Source organism: Mycteria americana, chromosome Z (assembly GCF_035582795.1).
Source record: "Mycteria americana isolate JAX WOST 10 ecotype Jacksonville Zoo and Gardens chromosome Z, USCA_MyAme_1.0, whole genome shotgun sequence".
Taxonomy (NCBI): Eukaryota; Metazoa; Chordata; class Aves; order Ciconiiformes; family Ciconiidae; genus Mycteria; species Mycteria americana.
The window spans coordinates 33,400,449-33,426,978 of NC_134396.1; the positions used below are offsets into that span (position 1 = coordinate 33,400,449).

Consider the following 26,530-nt stretch of genomic DNA (forward strand, 5'->3'; position numbering starts at 1 on the left):
CAGCAACAGACTCGGCACTTGCATGTTGGTATTATCATGCTGTTTTTTCAGTGTCTTAAATTCTCACTCATTGCAGACCGATATGGATTCATTTTCTACATATAAGACTCTGTGTGTATGTGTACTAAGCACTGCTGTGAGTTTTTAAGTTTATTTGAAAGTTTGTTTCCAGAGGAAAAAGAACTACATCTGGAGGTGAAGGAGGACAAAACATAGCTCTCTGCTTGAGTTTCAATCAGTGTGGCGCCAATCCGTCCTCTCAGAGTGTGGGACAATTGCATATCTGCCCGACAGGTCCTTTTGTATTGGGTTTCACAGAACTGTGGTGTGCCTGCCTTCCCTCCTCATTATCTATCCTTCCTAATTGATTTCACATAGCAGAAAAAGGAACGATTTTTTATATTAATCAAGGTGCAGTACCCCTTTGCAATGTCAATGTATGTGCATCCCTGAAAAGACAAGAGACAAGAAGCTTGAATCTGCCTTATTTTAAGGCCTGATTATAGGCTTTCCTCATGAATAGGTGAACATTTCACTCACCTGGGGCAGTCTTTGGCTGCATATTGTAACTGTAAGCAAGGCTTCACTGGGCTCCAGTGGAATGGGGCTGCCAGCACAACACAGAGAGCTGTGCCTGCACTGCCTTGCAGGAGGTGCTGCCTGCAACTATGTGATGTACCAAGAACAGGTCAGAAGGAACTGTGAAGCATACCTTGAAGAAAAGATGTCTTTGAAGGAAAATCAGTTTTGAGGCCTCAGTATCTCATCTCTCTCATTGAAGTTCCAGGGGGAAGGCAAGGCAGATATGCAGTTTCCCACTGAGCTGAGGTTTCAGCATTATGAATATCAGATACGCAGAATTAACACAGGTAGTTTTTCTTAAGTTTGCCATAACTTTAGTATCAGGAACCACATACTGCCTTGGTCTGAAAAGTCTTGAACAGAGTATTAAGAATGTACAAGGTGGCTACATTCCGTTATGAGCAAATAAAAATCTTGGTAGTAAGCTGAGTGAGTTCCCAGTACCTGTTACATCTCAATGACAAACAAGCTAGGTACACGGGGTAACCTAAATGAGAAGGCAGCTTAAATGCAACGTTCCCCATGTGGAAGAATTATTTGGCTGCTCATTACTACTGGCCCTAATTTAAAGGTCAGGTTCTCCAGGCTCTGAAGCACTTAATTTCTCATTTACTTAAAAGTTGAAAATGTGTTGAACAGCGTTGAGAACATAAGATCATAAGATCGATCATAAACACCCAATTTTAGTCCCTACTAAGCCCTAAGTGAATATCCTAGTTGTTAATAACTCTCCTCCACATAAAGCCAAAGTATTTTTGACTGTATAATCAAGGATGCCTTCTCATTTCACTGTCTTGCATAAAAGCACAAGTTGGAAGTAAAACAACTGTAAAGTGCAACTGTTTATAGGATCATTCAGTAGTTTTTAATCCTCAGAGATTTTTTTTAATTAAGTGCTGAATTTAAAATGAGAAAAATGAAACACTAGGTTAAAACTATGTCACTTCTTAGACAAATATTTCCTTACAGAATGGGAAATGACTTGCAATATTCGAATGCAGTCTCCAAGCTGAGTTTATAGCATATTAACTACTCCATCAGTTCTACTCCTGCAAGCATGAGACCCTTAAGGAATTCAATTCAATGCCATGAATGTACTTCTTGCCTAATGTTCACAAGGAAACATAAAACATTCTCTGTGCTTTAAATGAGCAACCTCATATGAGAATCATTAAAGATTGCCTTTGGATTGATCTGACTCTGCATCCACCATGGCATAGTTCTGAGGCTTCATAACTGAAGTATATTACTTAAATTTCTTTTTTTCTAATAGGGAAAATATAGGGATTTTTCACTTTGAGCAAAAGGGATCATAATGTAGGTATGATGCGGGTCTTCTGTATCCCCCATGGTGTTTACCACATCATGGGGGATCATGGATACTATCACATCTGAATTATTTTGTAAGATTGTTTTCAAATTGCATATTTTGATATCATTACTCTTCTCTTGTAACAAAGTACTTTGCAAATCAAAAGCTGGATAGAAGAAGGTAATTTCTTTGTTGAATTACAATCATCTCTCGTTGGTGAAGGGACAACCATTTAATAAACATTGTCAGAGGGAAATGGTGTAGAAGAACAATAATCAGTGAAGAGCTGCAAGTAAAGCTGATTCCTCATAAAAGCACCCGGAAATCATCCCTGTCTGAATAGAACAAAGCAATAATTACATTTATTTTCTGTCTCTTCTCATAACAAATGTATGCAAAATGTATGGATTTTAAAAGTATGAGAAACTCATTCAGTCCCACAGAGTTTCACAACTGTGTCCTATTTGTAATTCCAATGGAAGAAAATATCAGCAGAGCTTCTGGTCATCTTTCTTACATATGGTGTGATTGTCTAAAGTGCAAATCATAATTAAAACAGAAAAACCCCTAAGCTTCCCATAAAGGAGGGCAGGGAATAGTTTTCACATCACACTGAAATTTTATGGATATATTTCCTTTATCCTGAATAAAAAGAATCATTAAAAAAAATAACAAATGAAAAGTTAGAAACAGATTATGTGCAGTTCCTTGAACAGAGTGTTTCATTTAGAGAATTTCAAAGCATTTTGATAACAATAAGTTTAAAAAAATCTATAATGAACTTCCATTTTGAAATCTGGTTAGGGCATAATCTTTATAAATCTCTAGTACATTGTACCACTCCAGTACTAAAAAACTCTAGAGAGAAAAAAGACTAAATAATTTTGGGAGCTGGCTATGGACCAGATCTTTCAAATCCTCTCCAATGTTCACTAAAAAATCATATGCCATGAGTTTGAAAGACTGTAATGTTATTGAGTGGAATGTCTATTATCTCCTTAAATATTAGGCATGACTTAAAAAAAAAATTTCTTTCTGAGAAGGGAGGATGCCAAAATGCTGTCATCTGTCTCTTCTGCATTGGCCAAAGCAACGAAGGGAGTTCTGCTTTGTTGTTTAATCTTCCAGCATATCTTGGACAGAAATAGAATGTCACTTTATTTACTTTGTCACTTCAGTGTTTTTAAGTGGCCTCTCCTGATGGATCCAAGAGATCTTTCTCCCTTTTTTCCTGTGGTAAGACCATACAGGTCAGTTCTGATAATCTGATGCATCAAAACTAATGTTGGCATGTTCTTTAAAAAAAAATAATCACTCTTAGCAACAATTATGAGTAGATTTTTTTTCTGAAACTAAATGTAGATGTATATAGTTCTATTTTAGATGACAGATTTTTGACAGTAGTTATCCAAATTCCATCAGCAATCCAGCTCCTCTGGGAAAAAAAAAAAAAAGGTTGGATACCTAGACTGGTAGGAAAATGGGTTTATCTTAGGTATTCAGGGAATGAAAGAACAGATTTTAACTATGTGGGGAACAAAAGAAAAGAATGTGTTGAATTGTTGTTTTGTAGGATATTTGGTTTAGGCAGAAGCATGGTACCTGCAGTATTGCTTCCATGGCAAATTAAGTGGAATTCAGGGACTCATGCCATCAAAATGCCCCAAACAGGGCTTTAGTAGTCTGTTGCAAAATATTTTCTGAACTGAAGCCTAGCAGACAGATGATAAAAATACTATCTTCATCTGACACTCTCCAGTTTTCTTAGGGTAGGAGTATGCTGACTTTGAAGGAAGTCATAATCGTAGAGTTTCAGTCTGGTAAAGTGGGCGGTTTTATGCTTATGGAGCTTTATGCATATGAAGTTCATAATCCATGACAGAGGCTGGTGAATATACTGTTCTGAGAATCTTCTGTGTTCTAGGTTAGACCTCTAATCACAAGACTGAAGGAGCCATCTCTTTTCCCCCGAATCTAAAATTAGGAATCTGTGATTTTTAAAAATGTGTGCTAAAGTTGTACATGTAACAAATGTGGTTGTCTTTGCGTAGTGGATCAGTCATCACCTCACCTGCAAGTCCCAGTTATTTTGCTCACAGTAGTCTGTGAAGTTACTTGTTTTACATGCATTGGATTTGGTGTATGCATCATAGATTTATCCTTTAATAGCCTGGCACAGTTTGTATCTGTCCCAGCTGGGTTACACAATTGGGAACTTTGATCTGATACCTTCTAACATTTACAGATTCCTGTGAAGTAAATGTGATATTGTCTTGATATTACCCATTTCAGTTTACACAAAGCTTACCTCAGCTATGATTACTTTATCAGAAAGCCTGCTGTTATCGTTTCTATTTCTGATTACAATAACTTCAAGTTTTTCATCTCACAAAGACGTTGAACATGCTTGCTGTAGAATTGCAGACCAATGAGATGTTAAAATAAAAAGTACTTAGTAAGGCTAGAAAACTACATAAATCAAATGATGACAACAGGAATTTTCTGAGCAGTGGTACTTCAACAGCTGTGTACCCTTGTAGTTAGGGAACCACTTGATACGTTTTTTAAAAAAAACTCCCTATCTTTCACATGGAGTTTGCTTTACATGCTGTTTAAACTTATGGTATGATACAGTTTCTGGTAGCTTTAATTTGGCAAAGGAAAGTGATGGCTGCTTACAAAGCCTCAGGACTTAATTCTGCTGTCACTCAATGCTTATGAAAGCAAATTTCTCTTGTTTTCTGTGTGTGTTAGCCTGAGAGAGAGCCAATTTCTGAAATGAAATTTCATGTTTGGATTCTACACTTTTTTTAAGGAAAATTAAATTTCGATGAGAAAACAGGATGGTTTTCATCCCAGGATCTTTGGAAACATTTTCTGAAGTTCTCTAATTTCAGATTCTTCCAATTCCCTATATTTTCACATACTTCATATACTTTTCACACTTTTTAATGTACTTCACTTTCATATATCATTTCCAAAGGAAATCAGAGCTTTATTTAAATCTCTTTCTAGATCCTCTAGTTGATGTTTTTAGGAAACGTGTTCTTAGTGATTAACCCTTTTTTTCTTTCTTAGTTTGAAGGATGGGAAATTGCATAGTTCTGAACCACTTATATTTACAGTGATAGCAACATTTTGTTAAGAACAGCCTTCTTGATTAAAGCAAATTTCCAACTGATTTTTTTAAAGAGCCTAAAAAAGAATTTTTTTCTTCAGAATTTATATCATATATGACCTACTAATCTGCAACTCCAAGTATGTTAGTGGTTTTCAGGGTGTCAGCCTTTCCAGGTTGATTCTCTTTAACATGGAGTGAATCTACATTTCTACCTGTGCTCTGACATCTTGTTTCATGTTCCCATGTGCTTGCAACATCCTTGCTTCTATACAGGAGGTCAGGTTATTTTTCTTATAGCACCCACACAGAAAGTCCTCTGCTGTCAGCTCTCAATGCTGCCCACTGAGAGGGCTGGAGGGTTTAACTCATCGTATGTTGCCTTTATGTGAGGGAGGCAGGTCGTGCTGCAGGGAAGCAGTGCTTACATAGTAAGTGAGCAGTAAATGCAGCGTTGTCACCACTCCAGCATCCCAGGAAAAAGCACATCTGGGGCCATACTGCTCCTCGATGAAAAGAGCAAGTGCAGAGGTAGACTCTCCATTCAAGAGGAGTCTGTAATAAAGTAGAAGACAACAGGAGGAGCCAGGCATAGAAAGAACAGTGATCCACAGAGTGGTTTAAAACCCCATGTAAACTCATTTTAATCCAAACACATTGACATATGCCTTACAGGCTTCTTTGTGAAGTGGAAGTCCTACTCAACAGGGATATTTACAGTCAAAGTCAGATTTAGAGAGCAGAGAACATATGCACTCCGTATGCCAGGCCTTCTATATTCTCCTGTGCACCTCTATATCTCTTTCCTATTCCCATTCAGTGTCTCTTCTAACAACATGTTTGCTGTAGTTAAATCATAAAGACTAGATAGTTAAATCATATTTGAAATTTGATTGTGTAGTGAATATCCTGCAGTCTTATTTGGGCTTTCTTGCTGCAGAGAAGTACAGGCAACCTTTACCAATAGTATGAGATAAACAGGGGTTTGGTCATTGTTCTCCCAAAGCAGCTGCCGTAAGCTAACAATGACTTTTCGATACTGTGCTGCTTCTGATAATTCTTTGCAGTTGCTGCAGGGCTAAATCTTTGTTTATCTTCTGTCATAAAATATGAGTCATGAAGATACTCTGATTTTCATTCCCCTAGATGATCAACAATGACTTATCCTGTAAAACACTCAGTTACAATTTTTAAGTGAGAAAACTGCTATAGTGTAGAAGCTTTCATACATCAAAGGATACATGTTCTAAATTAGAGCCTACTATTTTGTAAGACATTAAGAACAGTGATGTTTCACCCAGAACAGTCCTGAGGAATAGGCTTTTTGATATCAAGGGGTAGGGTTCAAGTTCTAATATTCCATGTAATATTACTATTTATTTCTGCTGTTGGACCACTTTTTGCAAGTACTAACATTAGCACTGAGGAGGAATATAAAATGGTTACTCTTTAAACTCCTGGAAGATCAGCATGAACAAAAGCAAAACCTTTTCTTCAAGTGGACTCAGGAACAAAGAAATTTTTTGTTTGTTTTCTTACCTGTTCCTGTGCAGCATCAATAAGGTGAGTTGAAACTCTTGGGATATTCAAGCTAAAATCAAAAACACTGACAACACAAATGCTCCTAGTTTCATAATATGAACCATGAGTTGAATTCTGCTAACTCACTGATAGAAAGGGGTCTTCAGTTCACCAGAAGTGTTGGTCTCCCTCAAATCCAGACTGTCAGTGTGATACTTATTTTTGTTAGGTAATCCCACAGAGCTGATAGTTTGAATGACCTTCTGTCATGCAATATGTGGGAACTGAAAACTTTGGAGATGTGGGACCCCAACATGATCAACATGTTTTTCTAGAACAGTGTTTTCTAATTTGTCTCTGATGGTTTCAGCAATTCCTGTCCTTCAAACCTGTCCAGAACAACCTGCAGTGATTAGTTGTATAACTCGTATTTGTTTGACCCTCAGCTGAAGTTGCAATGTTCCCTCATGTCTGTTTTCTATGTTATTTTTTCTTTTTTCATTTCAGACTTATCAATGAGTCTTTGAGGGACCAGCTGCTAGTTACCATACAGAAGACTTTCACATACACCCGAACCCAGGCACAGCACCTCTTCATTATCCTCATGGAGTGCATGAAGAAGAAGGAGCTGGTATGTTCACACTTTCCTTAGAGGCAAAGAGAGAGCTCAATGCATTGTTTTGATCAAGTCTTTCAGGTGCCTGTTGAAGGGTTTCGCAAATCTGATCACTGTGATCCAGACTCTAAAAGGATATTATATCATGCTGACTTTTGTTTGCTTTAATCTATATTTTCTCATTTAAAGTGATTAATCCAACTGATCTGTTCCTTTTGTAAATTCCTCTACATTTCCTTTGACAAGACAAAATCCACTAGTAGAGTATGGATATTATTATTTTTCAGTCATCGTCAGGCATATCATGATTAAAATTCTACCTCATTCAACCACAGAAAACTGCTGAAGGAAGCATAATTGTTTACATGTCACTGGAATCATATTTTAAAGATGCTGTAGAGTTGCAGAAGTATCACTAGGGCTATTATTTTATTATGGAGGTGTGTGACAGGAAAAGAAAACAGCTTGTCTCCAAGGCTCCTATTCTGCAATGGCAAGGCTATCCCTTTAAGGCATACTTATACCTTCTTGAAGAACACAAGATCTTTCAACAGTGTCTGGGAGCTCCTTGGGGCTGCTTTTGCAGAAGCATTTTTGAAGCAAAATCACATTGTAAAAAACTTGGGATTCAATTCCACGGGTTTTTATTTCTTAGAAACTGACCAAATAGACATGCTTCAATTTTGTAACTTAATCTTTCTTCTAAGCTTTGTTTTCAGTTCATATCGCAGCTTCCTGGAATTCCAGGCTGATGACAGTCTGCAACACTTTGTGTAGGGTAACACTCAAGAGGAAAGATTGACTCAGTTGTTTTACAGAATTTTCATTTTCTGAAACTGTTTGAGTTTTTTGTGACTTCATCCTCTGCAGTGCCTTTTAATTTTAGTTTAAAATATGGCATAGAATAATTAATACAACTGAAGAGCAACAGGGAAAGACAGTTAGGATGTGTTAAAAAAACAGGCTGCCCTTCTAGACAAAGCTTTGCAAAATGGAAGATATTTCTTTATATGGTTTAACTTGGCAAAAGCGCAGTATTCTCTTCAGTAACCAGCAGTTCGTGCATCCATCAAGAAGTGGTCAGCCTTCCTCATGCATAACTAATCATTTACACATACCACAGTCACCTGGCATGTACCTCACACAATGGCAGAGAGGAGAGGATCCCAAGGACAACTTTTCAGGGAAGACATGACAGCCGCATGCAGTTCCACTATGCCATTGCGATGTAGATGGTTGATGGAACTGGACATACTGCAGTCCATGCTGCCTTCTTCCTCCCTCAATCAGAATTCAAACTGTAGAGCAGACTTTAAACACGCTTTAGCTATCCACAAGCAGTCAGTGCAGCCTATAAGGTATAGACAAGTCACCCTTTCCCTAGGTGAACTACATCAAGATAGTTCCTTTTTCTTTTTTTTTTCCCCTCCAAAATCTCCTTTGCGTTAAAGATTCTCAGAATATAATTGTGCTACAGAAATACTTTTCCTATCCATTTATGATTGTGAAGACGTACCGTGACCTCCATGGCACTTGAGTTTGCTTTGCGTGTGTAGTACATACGTGCCTCAGTCTACCTGAATGTTGAATTTGCCCTAACTTTTCTTATCAATGACTAGCAGAGAGAACCTCCTTAGGGAAACAGCATTAATTCTTTTATGCTTATTTCTGTTAATGTAATAATAATAATAATAATAATGTGTACACATAGGACCTACTTGTGAACCAGTGTTCTGCATGCAAACATAAAAAACATACTTAGTGATAGAAGATCGAAGAAAGGAATGAGGGAGGAACGGGGAGAGAGAGAGAGAGAGCAAAAGGGAGGGAGCAAGGGAGGCAGGAAGGCTGGAAGGAGGAAATGCAGGAAAGCAGGAAGGTGGAAAGGTAGAAGGGAACAAAGAATAGAAAGTAGAGGCAGACATTGAATTATCAAGACTGGAAAATATAACTCTGGACTATCCCAGACATCTAAATCCAGAACCGGTTGTCAGCCTTCAAGCAAACTCTGCTACTGCAAAGTCAACTGTGAAGTTTTTGTCTCCAGTATTCACATCATGATTTTTATTCCAAGCAAGGTTGTGTATTTGTTACAAGTTTCTTCACAGAGGTGTAACCTCTGTCACGACTGACATTCTTTACCTACATGTCTTGTGAAGAGCTATTAGCCAGGAGATGGTTTGCCCAAAATTAGGTGTTCTGAATTTGAATTTATACCACTAACCCAACCATATGTAAAGAGAATACATTAAAATAAGTGTTTATCTCTGGTACCTCAGTTGTACTCCGAGCGTTAATTTTAACAGTGGTATGCTAGAAAGATTTTATGTCTGAGGTGTGGTTGCTAGGCTAATGGTGTCCTTTAAGACTCATAACCTTGTATATGAATGTAAAAGAAAGATGATACTCATAATGATGAAGATAGCATTACCAGAGGAGATGGCTGACCTTGGAGATGTGAAGTATTCCCAGGAGTGGGAGGTGACTTCACTGGTTCTACAGAGCCAGATGTTTCATATTTCCACATCTGTCCCAGCTCTTGTCCTTCCTCAGGCTTGACCTTCTGATTTGGTTGTGCATAAGACAAAACACCGCTTGATGAACTGACTTCATCATTAGTCTGATCTCCCCTCTCCCTAAAGAAACAAACAGAAGGAAGATGCAAAAGATTGTCTCAGAGAGCTCAGCAGCAGCCAGATTGATCATGGCTATTTTCTCAAGTTCATGGTCAGTGTGCCTGACTGACTTTGTGGTTGCTGAATTCATAGGGAACAAAGCAGACAGTTCAGGAGAGGCTTGTCATATTAGAGTCTACTGCTTAAAAATGAAGTGCAAACAGGGTACAGGCAGGAAGATGCTCTTATAGTAAAGTACATAAATACAGATGGCTCACAGATGTGGAGAGAGAAAATAAAATGCAAGTTAATCTCTGGAAAGGAGCAAAAAGCTACCTTTGAAATAATTTTTCCTACTCTGCCTACTTAGAAAGTGTAAAAAGACTGGCATCTCTTTTATAAATTTGACATAACTATAGTGGCCAGGGAAAAAGCATAATCATAACAAAAATCACCCCCTTCACAGAACATCAGATTTTTCAAATTCTGACTTTTTGGACTTTACTTTTAAAGAATGGTATCTGAATTGTATGGCCAGGGAGCATCGTTATTATGATGTGCAATGGTCCATTTATTTGATAAAGTGTAAGTTCATTTGTTGAATAAAATCTGAGTACACAAGCTGGATGATAAGGTGAGGCCATAGCAGAGGAGTCATTTAAGTCTGTTAGGTTTGCAAGACAGAGCAAATTCCACTTCTCAATTTAATGAGTAGCTTTTATTAAATCGTAAACTTAGCTGTGTTGATACTGCAAGCATCAGAGTTTATATTCAGAAATGTATTTGGACCAAGTTGCTTAATGAGGTCTATGGTATAAAAATCTATTTAAAATGAAGTAGACTATACAGGTCTGTATATATAACTGTAGATTACAAGGGTAGGAAAGTGTTTTGTATATAATTTATGGAGATTCTCTACTGTCACATTTACTTAGAATTCTTAAAAAAAGTGTATGCCAAGAAGTTCCTAAAGTAGGAGCATGAAGGCTCGCCAAAGCTAAGTGGGCAGGAGGCAGCATTGTAAAGACCAGTCCACACTTTTTTTTCAAAAAGCGCCATGAACATTTTTCTACATGTTCCCATCTCCTACATGCAGCTCATGAGAAGCTAAAACAGCCCATTTGATGACACCCTGCCTGCCATTAAAAAATAAAAAAAAAAAAAATGGAGGGGAGGGGGAATTTAAGAAAATAAAGAAGAACTTTTTGCTTAGGACATTTGCATTCCATATCAATTAGTCCAAAGCTACAATAAGATGGAATTCCATCAATTTAAAGTAAACAAAAAAAAAAAGGTTAGTAGAATGAGACAGTCTTCAAGGGTATCTTTGATCTTCCGTTCTATTGTGGTTATCTTGCTGGTCTCAGCATACAAAGAGCAGTGAGGGCCCTGCCTGAGGACTCAGTCTGGCAGGGACATTTCCCACTGGAGCCCCAGCTCGGCCCCGGAGTCAAGTGGCAGCGAGGAAGGGAATCCCGCAGATAGCAGGCTAGGAGGGTTCGCTTCAGATAGTCCCTGAAAACACATTGTGTTGGGTTATAGTTCAGAAGTCTGTTTCCAGCTGTGCAAAGGATTATTTATTTCTGTCTCGGTAAATAAATTAGCCTTATTATTTTCCCTTAAAGACAGTCATTCTGGTGTTTGAGTTTTCTGACAAATACAGGCTGCTCCATTCTTTTAGGAGTACTTCATCATTTTGCAGCTTAGACTGGCATGTTGCTCGAGTGTTTTGTTCACAAATCACAATGTGAATTTCTGAGAAGCCAGAATGTGCTTTCCAACAAGCTGTATGGGTCCATCTGTGGAGCTTAATTGGGCAGGCACTGGGAAAGGCCACTTTGGCAAGCCAGAAAGGTCCATGTCCCTGAAAACAACCACACTTGTTGCAGTGAGATACATTTGTCATAAAACTAATGCTTCCAAAATAGTGCTTTTAGAGTGAATAGACCTAATCTTATATCCATTTAATAGAAAAGGCATTTGCCGTCAATCGGGATAGGTCCAATCTCAGTACCTTAGTAATCAAAAAATGGCCCGTTAACACCAGCAGTAAAGACCGTGTACTGCCTGCTGGTTAAGTTTGTTTTATTATTACTACCATGACCATTTTCTGCTAAATTTGTTTCCTTGAATATTTGAAGGTTCAGTTACTACATTAAGCAAACTGACACTGTCATTGCCTACCACTGCGTTACAAGAAAGGTTTGCAGAATGAAGAGCGTATGGATGGTGGGCATAGGTTTGTGTGCATCCATGAATTCCTGAAACTCATTTCCACATAGAGGCAACAGACTCAATTTGATTAGTTTCTTGCTAAAAGAGAAACAATAAAATCTCATCTCTATCTCATGTCAGCAAGTAATGGATATTTTTTACTTGCCTCTCCTTTTCTCTGTTATTCCAGTACCTCAGTGTACGGTCACTGTGACGAACATAATGGCTGCTTGGGTATAGTGCAAACCTTATTTCTGCTTTGTGTTGCTGACTGTATATATATGGTAATAGGTCATTCCAAATGACTTCATGACTAACTTGCAACTCTGGTGCTGTCCGATTAAACAAAGCAGGTGTCATGCTGAAGTAGCTGGATGCATTGAGCTGAGATCAGGACAACCTGCATCATGAAGGTGCTGGCTATTTATTGTGTTTTTCTTTCAAACAGAGACGGATCTGCGTTGTCCAGAAATGCACGGTGCATGAGCAGGCTGTGTTGCAAGGCTAACATTCATACCCCAATATTATCTTACTAATGCAGGGCTTATACTCAGCTTATTGGTGACTTACTCAAAGAACTGGGAAGCTGTTGAGTGATTTAGCAGTTTCTTTTCTATGTGGACTACGAGTAAGACCTATTAATCTTCAGTGGTTTTAGTTTTTTCTGACTGAAAAGGCTGGAGCAAACCTGTCCATGTTTCTGGAAGAGTTTATACTGGGAGGAACTTGACTTGTTCATATACTGGCTGCAGAAAAATTGTGCTTTTCAGCTGGATGTGCAGGCTCAGTGAATTTGTATGCTAATTGAACACCATCTGCAACTGTTTATTAGCATACACATAGATATGTTCTGAATTAATATTAGCTAAATCAGATGGACTTTTAAGAATTTACCAGCATATTGTCACTTCATTTGTTTGGCTCTTCCCAAAGGTTAAAAAGGTCGTTCAGATCCATTTTTTAAAGAAAACTGGCTTCAAAACCAAATAAATTATTTCATCTAAGTTTATTTAATGCTGATGGAATCTTTTTTATAGAGGAGGCAGAAGAGGCCTTGGTGACTTCTCAAACAGTAAAAATCAGCTGTAGTTCCTGCAGGAGTATAGTTGCTGTGAACAGCATGTAATTTGGCAGTAGAGATCTGGATCAGAAAAGCATCATGTAACTACTGGCCTGCTGGTTGCTGAAACAACTCTTGTCTCTCGCATTGAAACACCCTGTGAGATTTCCAGCGTAAAGCGTACTGATGCTAATTAGTCCTCTGTGTCCAAATGGAGGTGCCAGTCCTCCTCAGCAGTGACTGTAGCGACTCTCCTAATTTTGATGAAGGTTAAATCTCCTGTCCAGTCAGTGCAAATCAATAGGATTAGTCTAGTATGTAGGCCCTACCTCTATAAGTAAGTGTTAAGATGACGATTACAGGGTAGTTTTAAATTCTGCAAACCTCATTTGATTTCTTTTTTGCTAAAGAGATAAAACCATATTTTGTTTTTTCAGCTGCCAAGAAGTCAGATGAAGTTAGCTGGGCTTTACCATTGGCTCCACAGAGAAAGAAATCTAATCCTAGGACTGGGGTTTTTATTTCAGTAATTCAGAGAACAAGTTCCACAAGCAAAGCAGCTATATACATTAAAAAAAAAAAAAAAAAAAGGCAAAGACAGCTATTATATTACACTGAAGCCTTGAAAAGTTTTGATCCTACCAGCTTCTTTTCAACTGCTGTCAGATGAGGTAGGGCTTCTGCTAACAGAAAGCACAAGAATGTCAGCCCTACCGTTGAAGCAAAAGTGTGCAATTTAGGCAGTTATTTGGTCCAACTGGAATCTCTGCTGTGCCACCTTCAGCACAAGTCTGCAAAGACCAGTATTGCTTTTGTTGCTTACATTCAGTAAGTAGGCATTTTCTGTTTTATTTGGTGCATACTGCCTGCACAATTATCACAGATGGAGTCACCTAGTAGAAACTAATGCAACTTACTACAAATTGCTTCTCTTCCTACGTATCCTGTGACTAAAATTGCAGCTACAGAAATTGAATTAGAATGTTTCTTTTCCCTCTACAAATATAAGCTTGTGAAAATATCCATTACCACATTTACACCATTAACAAGTAATTCTGGGAAATGCACGCTGAATCATTATACAGCTCTGTCAATTTTCCCAGTAATGAAAGTGAAGGCAAAGCAGTACTGTGTGACACAGCAACTTCCACATTAGATAATATAGATGAATTTTTGCAGTCAGGGAATTCTAAGGGTTCAATGCAGTTTATAAACTCCACAATACTGTTCAGAAATCTTTCTTACTCCCTGGCTCTGTTGTGTCTGAGGAGTTGTAATTTCTTTTGCCTTTCTTAGAAAACATAATTACTCTTTCTGTGGCTTCAGATGGGGCATGGAGACCCATTCATTACTGCTATAATATCTTAGTCATACCTCTCTGTATGAGATGCAGGTTCTGTGTAGATACAGCAGTAACTGCAAGTTTACTGCCCTATAGGAATACCTTACACTGAGGGAGCTGCCTTTTCCAAGTATTACCTGCTTAGTCTCACCAGCAAACCAGCTGGAAAACTAATGGGTGCGGCTATTTTTGCTGCTTGGTTTCTGTGTGTTACCATGACGTTGCTGTCAACCTAAATACAGAATAGGCATACGCCTGCATCGTGTATAGCAAAGCAACCTGGGCATCCACGTACTGTCAGACTATTTGAAAATATGTTGCAAAGCAAAACTAGAAATTGAAGTTTAAAATGGAGCAGGAGTCACCAACTTCAATACCATAGCCACCCAACCACTCACTGTACTTCCTTCTAAGGTCATCATTTTCAGTTCAGATTAGATGACATATGTGCGCATGTAAGTCCATTGTTTATGGATTTACATGGTCCATTGGAAATGACCAAACTGAATTCTTGTTCTCTTAAAATAACAGAATATGAGGTCTATCCATCTCAGTGATGAGCTTTTTACAGCACTCATGGCTTTTTAATTAAACTTTGCCTTGAAAAATATTCAGTTTTACATTGCTTAGTATCTGTGAGCAAGAGATGGGTTACAGCTTAAATAATCTCACTAAAAGCCCAGAATGACATCATCTTGCCTGGCTCGTTTTACAGAAATTGTCCTACCCAGGACCATTAGTTTAGCAGGAGAGCAGAGACATTGCAGACCCAAGGTTAGGTGCCAAAAGGAACCTATTTATTCAGAGTAAAACTGTATAAGACTGTGATTTGCTGCCAGTTCTTAGTTTCCCAGAATGAGCTAATAGGACTTGTGCGGGGACACCCACCCACATAAAGACCAGAGATAACTGAGACTCTAAATATAAAACAAAGCTCAAATGGTATGCACACAGGTCTTACTCAGGTCAGACACACACATAGAAAGAAGTTGACTCTAACCCCTCCAGTCCGTGGCATGAGTGCCTGCTCATCTGTCAGAAGAAGAGTGCTTTCTGGGAGAAATAGCCATTTGATGGGGTTACATGGCAGCTAACATCTCCTTTAAAAGCATTTTATTCAGGCTTCTCCTTGGTATGTGCTGGAACCCGTGCATGATTTTTATACCATCAGTGGATCAATGTTTGTGGATAATAGCTGCTTTGGGACCAGTGGGGTTAATAAACTCCTGTATACTAGGTTTCAATGGGTCTTAATTCCTATTACTTGTGATTCAGATGTCAGAGCCTTCCAGGTGATAAAGCTTCATTATTTTATTCTCTTGTTCTACTCATGTCCCTTTCTACCTATTTAAGTCACTTCGTGTTTTCAGAAGAAAATCTATAAAGGTAGTGTCTTGTCAATACCTCCAAGAACCCTCGCTACAGTAGAAGAGATGGAGGAAGTTAACTACATCAGATTTACTTCACATTTGTTTCCTGAATCAGGGTGATGGAAGAGCTTGGATTACACCAATGTTAGAATGAAAGTGCCTATCTCATCACCCAAACCCATTTCTCTCTTTGTGGCTGTTCTTAACCAGTTCCAATGCTGCCAAGTCTATGTGGAAACCCATCTGTGTTTACCATCACAGTCTGTTGATGTGCACAGCCCAGTGGTGTAAAGGACAACATCTAAATTCTGTTCCCCTGCTTATATGCTTTGTGACTTACAATTTATATTTACTCTTGTTTCTTCAACTTTAAAATCAGGGACTGGTATTTCACTGCCTGAATAGAGTCAGTCATAAATGGCCTAATGTAACAACGGCATGAAACCTGTTGTATAAGGAAAAAGGATTGTTTTCAGTGTTTTTACTGCTGAAACTTATTTTTGGTCATTTATTCCACTGGAAAATATGCATATTCCATTCCAAAATGTTGACAGTGCTGTAAGGCTTAAAAAGTATGTTCACATTATATAAAGTTTTTTACATGGGACAGAGCTATGAGATTTCCATAGCCTTTTCTCTTCAGTCATTAAGGGGTTGACACAGCTGTCCAGTCTGGAACAAAAGCCACCAATTATGGGGGAAGCCAAATATTTACAGTAATTTCTGTCAAATTATTTTCTGTGCACCTAGATGGCTCCTCAGTTGCAGAATTGCTGCCTTTCTTACAAGCACTGATTTTTTTGTTTGTTCCCTGCTTCTTACCAGACAATGAGCCTATGGCAAATTATTTGGATCAAAGAAAAATGTGAAGTGTTGCAGTGCTGCCACAACACAGAAGGAAATGTAAAATTTAAAAACTTTACAACCTGCATTCAAACTTGTGCCCTCATATCTGCTCCCTCTTATTTCCTCATTTGGAATTATCTTTCTTACTCCTTAGAATAGCAGACCACTTAATTTAGGTTTTCCCTAAACATAATTCTCTCTAATCTTTCTATTCCTGAATTTCCTCTTATTTGGTCATCCCCTTTCTTCTGCAGTATTGTCCACTGACTCACCTGCTCACTTTGATCTTTGTTATGCCTCCACATCAAGCAGCTTTTCCCCTGAGTTAAACAGGATTATTCATTGCAAGAAAAAAGGAAATGCTTTACCCACTTATCTGAACCATTTTGAGGTTTTGCATAACTGACCTCCTTTAACATTTTGTTTTATCAAACTCTCATTTTTCTTTTCAGGGTAATTTTCTCTGAAATATTCAGTTAGGCTTAGCTAAATTATAAATGTCAACATGTACTCTGGAAGGAATTGCCTATTTTGCTGAACCAACCCGTGCTTTCAAACAGAACGGTTTCAGCTTGTATTCGCTATTGCATCTGCTTTTTTGTAGAAAAGGGAGATTTTTTTTTTTCTGACTTATGTAACCGAGATGCATAGAAACAATTTGTGTGTTTGTCAGAGGTAAGATTTAAAGACATTCAAAAATTTTCTGGAGAGAGCAGAAAAAAAAATCACTTTGAATGAATTTTAAATCACCATATATTTTCTCCTGATGTCATAGTGAAATGATGGTGAGAAACAACTCCATCTCTAAAAGCATGAATAATTTGCAGCATTCTTAAGATGCTATGAATACAGTATGTAAAGAGAGCACTCTTGGCTGCTTTCTCCACTCTCATTACTGCTACCCTGGTTTTTTTTCCTCTGTCTTCAGCTATCCATTGTCTAGTCACCGGGCACTGTCAATCTGAGGTGGAGAGAATGATTTTTCTTCTTCATCTTTCATCTCCTTCATGACAGAGGGTAAAACGCAGGTGTGCACTGCATTCTCTCTGCTGATTTGGTGGTGTTTCCTCTCTCTCCAAATACAAGCTAAAAATCTGAATATATTTCAGCTCACTTTTCATACTCTGAAGTGGTTGAGGTTAACCCTACTGTAAAAAAAAGAAATGTTCACATGCAATAGAATATTTTAGAAATTCTAAGTATTTCTATACTAACATAGTATACTAATACTGCCTGGTGCTGCATAGCTATTCAAATTCAATCCTGGGCCCTTATAGTGGCCTTGAACAGAAGAAAGTCTTCCAACTATGTGGAGTTTTCAGAATAAGTCCTAGAAAAAAGTGGTGTGGTGGGAGGGAAGGACTCACCTTTTCATTAGGAAAAGCATTAAAAGAGGAACTGAATATGCTGGTAGTTGGGAATAATTTTTATGTCCTGTGATTAATTTCACCAAACACTCTTTTAAACTATTTCAAAACAGTTTTTTACATTAATTCCCATCCTATGACCTGGCAAATTTGCAGTTAATGACGACTGTGGCTGCTGACCCTACCTATTGCTCTTGCTTCTCATTCTAGGGGTAAAATCAACTTCATCCATGTAGAGTACAAACCTGTTTGCAGTGTAGCAGCTCATACTGATGAAGGTTTATCATTGATATATCCACCTAGGCCTGAATATAGCAAACTGTGACACAGGTATGCTGGCTTAGAGAGGACTCTATAAAGCAAAACAAAAAGAGTTTTATGTCAAGGAGTTTCCTGTAGATCTATATGACTTGCTCATCAGGGCACTAAGAACTGCTTCTGCCTGTCTTCTGCACAAGTCCTGCCCTCTCCACACACGACAGGTCTGCTTCGCCCAGATTAGTAAGGGACAGAAATCTGAACAGTTATTGAGGAAGGGGCAGGGGAACAAGTTGTAAGAATTCAGAAATTTTACAATTAGATCCTATTACAACCTATTACAACGTTCTCCTTGTCCTCCTAAGTATCTCAGTGCCGCTTCAGGGGTTGTCTCACCTATGACTTCATTTGCTTTCTGTTTGACCACATCTTTCCTCCTCAGCATCTATTTGATGTATCCTCTTCTTAGCTGGTCCTTTGATTTGACAGCTGCCATTAAGAAGACCACATGTACACATCTGCATATGGACAGCAGTGATTAGTATTTCTAATGTAGCCCTGCATTCACATGCATACAGAACGTGGGAAATCCTAAGTGTCGGTATAATATCTGTGTCTCTCAGTGTGTGAATACTTTCTGAAAGTCTGTTTGGTATTCACTGCTCTCAGGTAAAACAGTATTACCTGACTTTGCCTATAGAAGTGCAATGCAGTATCAGTGGGAAGGCAGGAGAACAACAGAACACATCATATTAGGTTAAACTGACGCTGCTGAGCCAGAAACTATGTAAAGCCAGAAACTGAGCAAGTAAACTATGGAAGGTAAAGGGAAAGAAAAAGTAATCTGTCAAAGAAGAATGGATCTGGTGCTAAACAGAAAGCAAAGCTGTTTTAAAATGAGTTCTTTTGCTAAAGTCTAAGGTCAGATAATCTTTTCCCCCTGCTCCTCCCTGCCCCCGCCTTGCTTTCTATCCTGCTGCTTTTTTTTTTCTCCATCTCTTCGGTTTTTTACTTGCTTTCTACCTGTCCTGCCTGAAAATTAGGTTTCTACCCTGCTGGACTGTAATTATTGCTGGCAAGTATCACATTGTGCTGCAATCATTGTGCTTGCAGAGAAAGTCTGTTTTGGCTCAGTGATTTCCTAGCACGTTTTCCTAGGAAGAATTAGGACACAGCTAGGTTTTTTTTCCTGGAAGTTAATCCTGTTCACATTGAAATACTTCAGTAAAATCTGCAATGAGGTAGAGGGAAGACCTTTCCAGTTTTGGGGGATGGTTTTGTCTTTTCCTGCTTTTAAGGCCAAACCTCAGGCATTTCACTCAGGCAGGTTTTGTGGAGGCAAATGAGAGGCAATCTTTTTGACTGGTGGATCCCAACCACCTCCTCCTGAGAGGAGCCCAGCAGAGCTGGTGGTCCTTGCCCAGCTACTCCCAGAATTGGAAGTAGCAGCTATCTACTGTACTTTGCAAGTAGATCACTATGGGCATATCAAAAGAAATCCAGACATTAGAGTTACATTTAGCAAGAATCTGCCTATTAACACTGTTTTTGCAGCTTGTTGGTGCAACCTTTATTGGTGACTTAGAGGCATTTTTGCTTGTCTGTTTCAGGTGTGTTTTCATCTGAAGATTTAACTCTTTTGCAGTGTGGTACAATATGGTTTTGTATTTGTAAGGGATGTTAACATCAGCTTCTATTATATTTGTAAAGAAGAGAAGAAAAATATATTAAAATAAAAGCTTGCTTTTCGGAGTCACAGTTGTTCGCTAAGATGCCTCAGGCAATTACCTGAAAAAGTCATTTCAAGCCAAAAAATAGTATGAACACTGAGGAAAGAAAGGAGGAAATCTAAAAAAGACCAACCCCAAAATACCCAAGGTGGTGGCAGAGGAACAGAAAAAGCTGTTCTTTTAAAATAATTGAGTTTAATATCAACAATTGAAACTACCAGCTACATGAAGGTAATAATGTGGCCCAAATCCCTGGGAGAAAAAAGAGTACTTGATTTTTAGATTTTTTTCTCCTTTGAACATAAATTGTTTTTTGGCTCAAAAGAAATAGCTGAGTAGGGTAAATGGTAGTTTTTCTCTTTAATACAATTTCACTATGCTCAGAAAAATAGAAAACCATTTTATAGATACAGATTGAATCAGATAAGCATAAAGAAAATTTCCCAGTTTAAACTAATCTTTCCTTTTGCATAGCAATGCAAAAGAATGGCTAGTGGTAGTCTGACTAATATTGCAACTCTTACCCCTTGTTTTCTTTTGGCAGGTAAGCAAGTCTTAAGCATGTATTACTTTTTAATCCAAACTTCTTGGGGTTTATTTTTTTTTATAACTAAATTTCCTGGATTTCATATACACACCTTACTAAGTTGTTTTTCCTTTTATGTTTTCCACTGAAGTTGTACAGAGGCTAGGACTCAACAACAGGCTTAAACAGGACTACAGTAGGTCTTTTTAAAGGTGAATGGCTCTTAGGCACTGTATCTTCTTTTCATTTAAAGAAGGAATTCTTCTTTTTTTCTTAGTAATGAGTTATTAAGTGGGGTTTTTACTTTACTTTACTTAAATTAAGTCTTTAATTTACTGTTATGTTTGCATCTCAGTGGCAGACCTTCATCCAGCAAGAGGTAGCTGGGAATAGAGTTTACTGACCCAGATATTTTCCTTTAGCACAGCAGTTTTATATACATTAGTGCAGTAGCATCTATAGCCCATTCTAACAGGGCTCTAGTCAAGGTCCTCTTCTAACAGCATGGATGTGTTGTTTCTCAGTTCTCTGCAGTGATTTACCCACCAGAGTACCTGTAAATGGCAACTAGCAAGATGTCAGATACATTAATGACTCTTGAAACCAGATTAGTATATTGCAAACATAAAATTCTTGCCTGTTAAATGGGGGAAAAGAAATCACCAGAAGAACAAGTCTTCAGCAAGACAGACAGATAGGTTTTTTGAGACCTAGAGATGTTGAACAATTCTAAGTGTAAAGTCTGCATAAATACTTTAGGATGTGTCCCTATTTCCTCATGCCTCTGACTAAAAAAATTAAAGAATGCTGGAAAAACTACAAAGACCGTGTAAGTAAAGAAGTGAGTCCACGTTTTAGGAAAAATTGCTGTCTCCCCATAACTGTACTCATAAAATGCAGAAACAAAATTCATGTTTTCTTTCTGGAAAGGTCAAGAGAGTCTTTAGCACAAGGCACTAGGATCTCATCCAACAACAAGCTGATGTTTTTCTGCTTCTCAGTGTTTTATAAAGCTTGTTTATTTTCTCTTTTTATCCACATTTAAATGTGACAGGAAAATAAAAAGGGGAGCCAGCATTTGGGGATGCATTTCCAATAGAAGTTGTGAGAGCCTAAGATAAAGCTGTATTGGATAAGCAATCCAAGCAATTGGATAAGCTCGAGATGCTCAGGGTTCCTCACAGGCTGCTAGTCTGGGACTCAAAACTTAGCAGCGATATTCCTCCAGTCCCGCTGCCTTGTCCCTGGATTATAAATAGTTACTGAAGGAGAATAAAAGCTGCAGCTACATGGTTTGATAATCATCTGGCTTTGCCAGGTAAAGTAGAAGTGATGATGGTACAAACGGTTCAGCAGCCAGCATGCTGCAGCTTTAAGCCTCATCTTCCAAAATTCATTCTGCAGAACCATGAGTGCTGAAATATTTTTCTTTAGCCATTTAAAAGCAACTGTTACTATATTTAAATACCTCTGACATCCAATAGTGAAAGCAACCAACACATCTGGCAAAGACACAAGGCGCACAAGTTATACCTGAAGAATGATGCAGATCAGGTCTAAGATTTTATCAACAGAGATAAAGACTTTATCAATAGTGTGACAAAGTTGGCTCCTTGCATAATTACAGTGCAATCCTATTTTAAATCCTCCACTTTGTGAATAAACAAAAACATTGGTCAAGCTTTAGGGCGTTAGCGGAAAGAAGAAACCAGTGATTTTCCCAAAAGCATGGGAAACCATGATGGGGCAAAGACCTGCCTATGAGGTCCAGATTGATAAAAATCTGTTTCACCAGGTTGGGAGGCAACCGGTCAAAGGATGACTAGCTGTGAAAAGTTTCTCAAAAAACCCTGCATGCATAAGAGTAATAAGGTGCTGCAGGTTGTCCAAAATCATCTTCAGGACCTGTGACAGGAGAGTGTCGCAGGAGAAGAGTCAGAGATCACTCAGACAGATCTGATCTAGTAGTTAGTTTATTGCGTTCTAATCAGTAAATTTAGGCATGTAACATATTTAATAAGTACAGGTGGATTGGCAGTCAATACTCTACTATTTACTACACTTAAAGTTAGTATGGGATACAAAGATTATTGCATAAGCTTACTATACGTATCCTAAATGTTACATGCATGCAAAAAATGTCACTTCCCAACCCATCGATGTCTGGTGTCAGGTAAGGGATCTCTCAGCCTCAAGGGGTAACCCTGAGAGGTGTCTCTGCTCAAGGGGAAGTCACCACCATGCAGCCAGCTGCTATGGAGGGAGAGCTCAACAGACCCTGATGGCTGCAGATATTTATAGTGTGAAGTGGTTGATTTGTAGTCAGATTTTCTGCTGTGTTAATGCAGTTTCAGCCGCTTACCAGCCCAGTCTCCAGCTAAACCATTTTGGGGGGGGTTGGTGCTGAGTTCTCACTGATAGCCTCACACAACAGGATTAACTGTGATTAGGCCTATTTGCTGAGCATCTGCCTGGACCAAAGTTCAGTTAGTTCAAACAGGAGGAGTGCATCCGTCGCAGAGGGAAAGCATCTGTGGATAGTTACAGTTAACCTAAACCATAAGGAGAGGCTGAACATACCTGTTTACCATCCTAAAAGATTTTGTGCATTCAGAACAGGCAGAAGTCCATAGTATCAGCTGAGTCTTTGAGCTACTAAACTCACAGCATTTTGAAATTAAGTATCATGATATTTTGCCTTGGTTCTGTCTAAAATTCTAGTTCAGTCTTGGGCATGACCCCCAAAATGATAATAATTCTCGTATGAGTCTGTGCACTCTTTCCATTTCCATCTTTTTTCCCAATTATTTATATTCTTTTTCTTTATCTTACTACTTGAATTATGCTAAACCTCTTAAAAATAATAATAAAGTAACAGTTACTGTGGAAAGACAACCTTTATATTCTAAATTACATAGTTCTATTTTATTTTTAATACAGCAGTAATTTGTTCTGCTGAAGTGGGTTTATTTTTCTGAGGCATGCAGGGAAGAGGGATGAACGAGAAGTTGGAAATTTAGGGTTACATGTGGTCCAATACATGCAAAGTGCTTCCCTTAGTTCTCCTGTGGTGATAAGCTGTTCAGTGCTTGCAATTTATATGATGCCTTTTAATTAAGCTGGGAGTTCACTGAGCACGTGTTTAGTTTGAGATGTACTTTGTTCTTCCGCTGAACTCCTGTTGTTCGCTATTTTCGGTCCCCGATGTGCAGACTGCTTCACCTTTGGCCTTAAAGAAGGAGAAGGACATTTTGCCATGTGGTGGTCCCACCAAGCACAGGGACGCAAACGAGACATTCCCAGCATTAGCTGATCTGCTTGCTAGGCTGTCGTACTTCCCTTCCGTGCTACGGAGATGCCTGCTGCGGCAAAAATTGTGTAGGAAATGGCAAAGCGTTGTGAGGATGTTATGATCAGACACTGTATTCACCCACTTATTGTCAGCACCTGCCGGAGCTGCCCATGAGAAGGGAGACGTTCCTCTTTCCCACTGGGTAAGGGAAGAAGGCTTCCTCTTCCTTCTGCCTTCTGATCGCCTGCCCGGCTGCTAACCTCTGTGGCACACTTTGTCATCTGTGGCATGGGAAGTGCATCATGAGCATGTACAGTAGAGGGACTGATCTCATCAGCTCATATTTTTATTGTGTTTTGAGATGAGACATACATAGAAATGTGTGTTTCTACCCACATTACCTGTGCTCTACAGGTCAGAGCAGCAGACTGCCTGCACTGCAGGGAAAGCTTCCTTGCCAGTCATTGAGGAGATTAGAAAAACATTAGGAAAAGCATCAGGAAACATTTATTTACCGAGAGGGTGGTCAGACACTGGAACAGGCTTCCTAGAGAGGTGGTTGATGCCCCATGCTTGTCAGTGATGCTTTAACATTTGGTCAGCCCTGAAGCAGTCAGGCAGTTGGACTAGATGATCATTGTAGGTCCCTTCCAACTGGAACTATTCTATTCTATTCTATTCTATTCTGTTCTAAAAGTTGCAGTATGGGGATAGACATCAAGTGGTTTGCCATCTGTAGATTCCAGGGGGACAGAGAAAATAGATTGTTAAAGTATCATTTGCAGTATCTATGCTTTGTCTCAGGTACACTTTGAAGGCTCAAACTAAGTCTAATTTGAACACAGTCTACTTTAACTGGGGGGGACACTTACCATAAATGCTTTCTCACGTTAATTCTTTTAGGCGTCATCTAAGTCAATTGTCTAATTGAGCTAAGCCAGTTTCCTATTACTTCATCCATTTTTCCTTTTCAGTCTCTAACGTGCTGTACTACTGTCACTGATGCCAAAGTCTCTTACCTCCCTTTGAAACCCCTAGAGCTCTAGGGTCAAGTGAGGGTAGAACAGGTGCTACAGGAGGGCTACACTGGATTTCTTGGGGTACACTCTGCAGGGCTATTTCAGCTGGCAAGCTGAAGCTTGTCACCAAAGCTTGTCACCAAAGTGTTGACTTAGCCTTGACCACCTTATATATCTCCTTTCCCCATCACAGTACACTGTTCTTTGTGCCCTGATGTTTGCTGACCTCTATTCCAGATGCTGCGGCAGTTCAGTGGTGCTGTATGAGTAGGAATCTAGGAATGTGGGAACAACATATGCTGCTGAATATGAGTGTAAAATATGTTTACAGAATTCCTAATGAAAGGTATCACTTAATTAAAAAAAAAATTGAGGCAGTCTGCACTGGCAAAAGAAAAAAGAAAAACAGATAACAGGTATTCAGATCAAAATAATGCCATAGGTTTCTTTAGTAAAGGAAAGGCACTAATAAAAAGCTGCAATCTCAGTTGCTTCACAAGAAGCAGAGGCCCAAGAGCAGCTATTGCCATGGCAACAAGAGGAGTGAGGGGATTTACACTTCTATATGTTTCAGTGCAGTCTTAACCAAGAGTGAAACTGGCCTGAAAGAACAGCCTCACTGTATTCATTCTTATTCTTTATGAATTATATGTCTCACCTCACTGCCTCAAAGCTTATATCTTATAGTCACTGACCACACATGGCTAAAGATGTTTCTGGACCTGTTAGAAGCATCATTCTTAGATTATTTACCTGCTATATAATATCATGAGGTTGAATAGGTTGCTAATTTCAGTCAAAAATATGTATTCAATGCCGTATGCCATAAACTAGGTCCACTATAATACACCTAATTCCTCCTAGTAATGTATTGGGAACACTAAATCTAATGTTACTCTAATGAAAGAACACTCCTTCATCTCTAATTTCACCCGGTAAGTATCACTGAAGAATTTTCTTCCTATGCTCATTAATACAATTTCTATCTTTAGCAAATTTTATCTTGCTAAAAACACTGTGTGTTAATCCTATCTAATAAGCTTCTCATAAAATGTATAAAGTAAGATCATCTTGTAGCCATCAGGACATTTTGAGGTCCAAATGATGCTGCCCTGATTTAATTTTTTTTTTTTTAATTACCCTGGTTTCAGTAATGGTATTGTCTTTTAACATTTCAGATCACAGTATTTCGCATGGGATCAGAAGGACACCAGGATATTGATTTAGCTATCCTGACAGCATTACTAAAAGGTAATGGAGTTTCACTCCACAGTGAGTCTGTATCAATCCAAATGGATTAACTCTGTGTCTCCGCTGTGCTGAAGCCTGCATTTATTGGCAGTATCTGCCGTATCGAGATGGTAAATTTATACTGTGAAATTGAAGTATACTTTTTGCTCTAACTGCTTTATACAAATCCAGCTCTTTCTTTAATGTAGCTACTGTTTTTCCTTTCTGAATTTTTATTCTCCACCACAATTGCCAACGCGTCACGAGAAACATCAGTGGTGACGCCCCACCGGTTACTGAGAAGACTAGTACTCACAAGAAGACGGCCAAGGAACTTCTCGGGACTTAGATTGCCTTGGTGGCTAGTAGAATATCCAGAAGGAGGTTATCTCCCTTTAGATAAAACCGGCACTGTTGTCAAAGTAAAATGTTATCTATAGTCATCCTAGGAAAGTCTGGGAACTGTGTGGGATTCCTTCCAGCTTCCGCTGGTAGAGCTAAGAACTCAGCTA

General features: G+C 38.7%; 1 protein-coding gene across 4 annotated transcripts in view; it reads left to right on the forward strand.

The window, feature by feature from the left end:
- The window catches only part of TRPM3 (transient receptor potential cation channel subfamily M member 3), a 284,603-nt gene that overhangs the window by 188,123 nt on the left and 69,950 nt on the right, over positions 1-26,530 (forward strand). For all 4 annotated transcript variants that reach the window (XM_075526387.1, XM_075526389.1, XM_075526386.1 and 1 more), the window contains exons 8-9: positions 7,041-7,164; positions 25,967-26,039. In XM_075526387.1, coding sequence (XP_075382502.1) covers positions 7,041-7,164; positions 25,967-26,039 — 197 coding nt within the window. The remainder of the gene's footprint in view (positions 1-7,040; positions 7,165-25,966; positions 26,040-26,530) is intronic.